Source organism: Palaemon carinicauda, chromosome 9, assembly GCF_036898095.1.
Source record: "Palaemon carinicauda isolate YSFRI2023 chromosome 9, ASM3689809v2, whole genome shotgun sequence".
In the NCBI taxonomy this organism is placed as follows: domain Eukaryota; kingdom Metazoa; phylum Arthropoda; class Malacostraca; order Decapoda; family Palaemonidae; genus Palaemon; species Palaemon carinicauda.
In genome coordinates this window covers 79,931,247-79,932,135 of record NC_090733.1, presented here as the reverse complement: position 1 = coordinate 79,932,135, position 889 = coordinate 79,931,247, and the positions used below count along the sequence as shown (strand labels likewise).

The window sequence follows — 889 nt, the reverse complement described above, 5'->3', positions numbered from 1 at the left end:
GCTTGCTGAATCTCAACAAAACCTTTTGACGAGCCCTGCCTTGTGAAAGCCTTAGGATCTGGGGTGGGGGTTTCTTCTTCTTCCACTATGATCTGCTTCTGCAGTTGTATCAAAACCCCAGCAGATAACTCCTCTCCATGAGATTCCAGCAGCTCTGTAACATCATCAACCTCCATATCCAGATCGATTTCCTTACTCAGGGCAACAATGTTCTTGATAACATGGTCAACTGTGTCCTCAAATAAATGGAAATCATTCATAAATTGAGGACATAGTTCCTTCATGTTTGTTATCTCAACCTACTCCCAGGAATCAGCAATGTTCTTAACAACATCAAAGATGTTGTAGGACTTCCAAAAGTCCTTCTGAGTCAAGTCCTTCTGAGTCAAGTCCTTCTTCGTTTCAGTTGCCTGTAATGCCATACCAATTGTCCTTCGGAGGCAGTACGCCTTGCATGAAGCAATCACTCCTTGGTCTATAGGCTTTAAAAGGGCCGTGGTATTAGGTGGAAGGTAAACCACCTTGACATTAGGGTGAAAGTCTCCCAGCTGGGCAGTGTGTCCAGGGGCATTGCCCAGCACTAGCAACACCTTAAAGGGGATACCCTTTTGGGTGCAATACCGCTCCACACTTGGCACAAAATGGTTGATAAACCAGTCATCAAAATCTGCAAGTGTCACCCATGACTTCTTATTTGTCTTCCAAATGACTGGGAGTTGACTCTTCCAAATGCCCTTAAGTGCCCTTGGATTTTCAGCCTGATACACCAGTAAGGGCTTTAGTTTAAAGTCGCTAGCAGCATTTCCCCCAAGAAGCAAAGTTAGCCTCTCCTTGCTGGCTTTATGACCGGGTGCTGACTTCTCCTCCTTTGTTATGTACGTGCGGTTAG

General features: G+C 45.3%; 1 protein-coding gene across 1 annotated transcript in view; it reads right to left on the bottom strand.

The window, feature by feature from the left end:
- Positions 1 to 299: 299 nt before the first annotated feature.
- LOC137646506 (tigger transposable element-derived protein 1-like) overlaps positions 300 to 889 on the bottom strand; it is a 594-nt gene continuing 4 nt past the window's right edge. The window contains exon 1 of the mRNA XM_068379613.1: positions 300 to 889. This exon is cut by the window's right edge and continues 4 nt beyond it. Coding sequence (XP_068235714.1) covers positions 300 to 889 — 590 coding nt within the window.